The following is a 1,324-nucleotide window of genomic DNA, read 5'->3' on the forward strand; positions in this document are numbered from 1 at the left end:
TTAAAGAACTCTGAACCACTACGAGGAGGGCACTGTATACGGATATGTTTTCCATCGATAGAACCGACACAGTTAGGCAGATTCCAACGATTGTAGAAATGTTCAGCTATTTCATTCCATTTTTCTACGGTAGGTGCTTTGAGAAACAACGGAGCTAAAGCTTGCCAAATATTTTCGCAGGTTTCCTGGATTACTTTATAAATAGTAGAAGCACCAATCCTATAGTATTTAGATAAGTATTTGGGGCTATCACCAGATGCTAAATAGCTATCGAAACAAGAGGCATGATTATTTATGAGATAACTAAACAAAGATATAAAAATTATATTGAGATTATTTAATAGTATACTTACCTCAAAGTGACAACTAAGCGAAGTTTTGGAGGCAACGGTTCTCTGAAGCTTGTCTTTTGCAGCGAAGGGCCAACTAAAGAAAACAAATAATAACTAAAGAATAACTAAAGAAAACAAATAATCAAATTGTCTAATATTCATTCGTGTATATTCAAAAAACTGTTCTTCATCCGTAAAATATAATTCTGTAAACAGATTGTTATACACTCCTTTCTGATTTCGTCCTTGATTAATTTGTCTTATCCACCATCTTCTTCTATTTCTTTTTTTCAAATACACGTACAAAGACACATTGCGTAAATGAGTTAAAATTGCAACAGCTAGGTAATATTATCCATATTTTTTTATCCAACCGAATATTGAACACCACTACCATACTTCTCGAAGATAACTTCGAAACGACTAAAATGACCGCTTCCATTGATCCAACATAGTGAGAAACTCGTTGATTGACATCGATCGACGAGTCATCTCTCGCTGGAAAGCCTCTAGCTCTATGCTTTTAGAAGTTGGGAGTAGGCCAACTCTCTTCAGGCTTGAGGCTTAAAGCTTAAAGCAGCGCGGGAAATGCTTAGAACGAAATACGTCACAGCGGTTAAGTCATAAGGCTTTAGGGCTTAAATCATCTATTATAGACTGGGACTAACGCATAGTAAATCTAGATGTAAGAAACTTGAACGATAGTTGGAGTCTTATTGTACTCCTACAAAGGTATTTTTCATTTTACAAATGAAGACATTGCTGCAAGAAAGAGGTAAGTCCACATTTTGGCGAAAATAATGTTTTAACACCATTATATGCAACGTTCCAAGCCCGATCGATTGGTGTAAGAACAACGTACGTAAGTGCATTGTTAGTTAAATAAACTGAGATTTTTGGACTTGCCCCGCTAAGCAGATTGGTGCAAGAACGAGGTAAGTCCGCATTTGCCTCGTTCTTGCACCAATCTGCTTAGCGGGGCAAGTCCAAAA

The 1,324-nt window shown here is 36.7% G+C and overlaps 1 protein-coding gene across 1 annotated transcript in view; it reads right to left on the bottom strand.

Annotated features, from left to right (window-relative positions):
• The window catches only part of LOC105570802, a gene marked incomplete at its 5' end in the record, with an annotated part of 1,947 nt that extends 1,490 nt beyond the window's left edge, over positions 1–457 (bottom strand). The window contains 2 exons of the mRNA XM_012028250.1: positions 2–267; positions 354–457. Of these exons, the coding sequence (XP_011883640.1) occupies positions 2–267; positions 354–457 (370 nt within the window). The remainder of the gene's footprint in view (position 1; positions 268–353) is intronic.
• Positions 458–1,324: the final 867 nt, after the last annotated feature.

The sequence above is a fragment of the Vollenhovia emeryi genome, unplaced genomic scaffold (assembly GCF_000949405.1).
Source record: "Vollenhovia emeryi isolate VEMERY1.0 unplaced genomic scaffold, V.emery_V1.0 DF941797.1, whole genome shotgun sequence".
In the NCBI taxonomy this organism is placed as follows: domain Eukaryota; kingdom Metazoa; phylum Arthropoda; class Insecta; order Hymenoptera; family Formicidae; genus Vollenhovia; species Vollenhovia emeryi.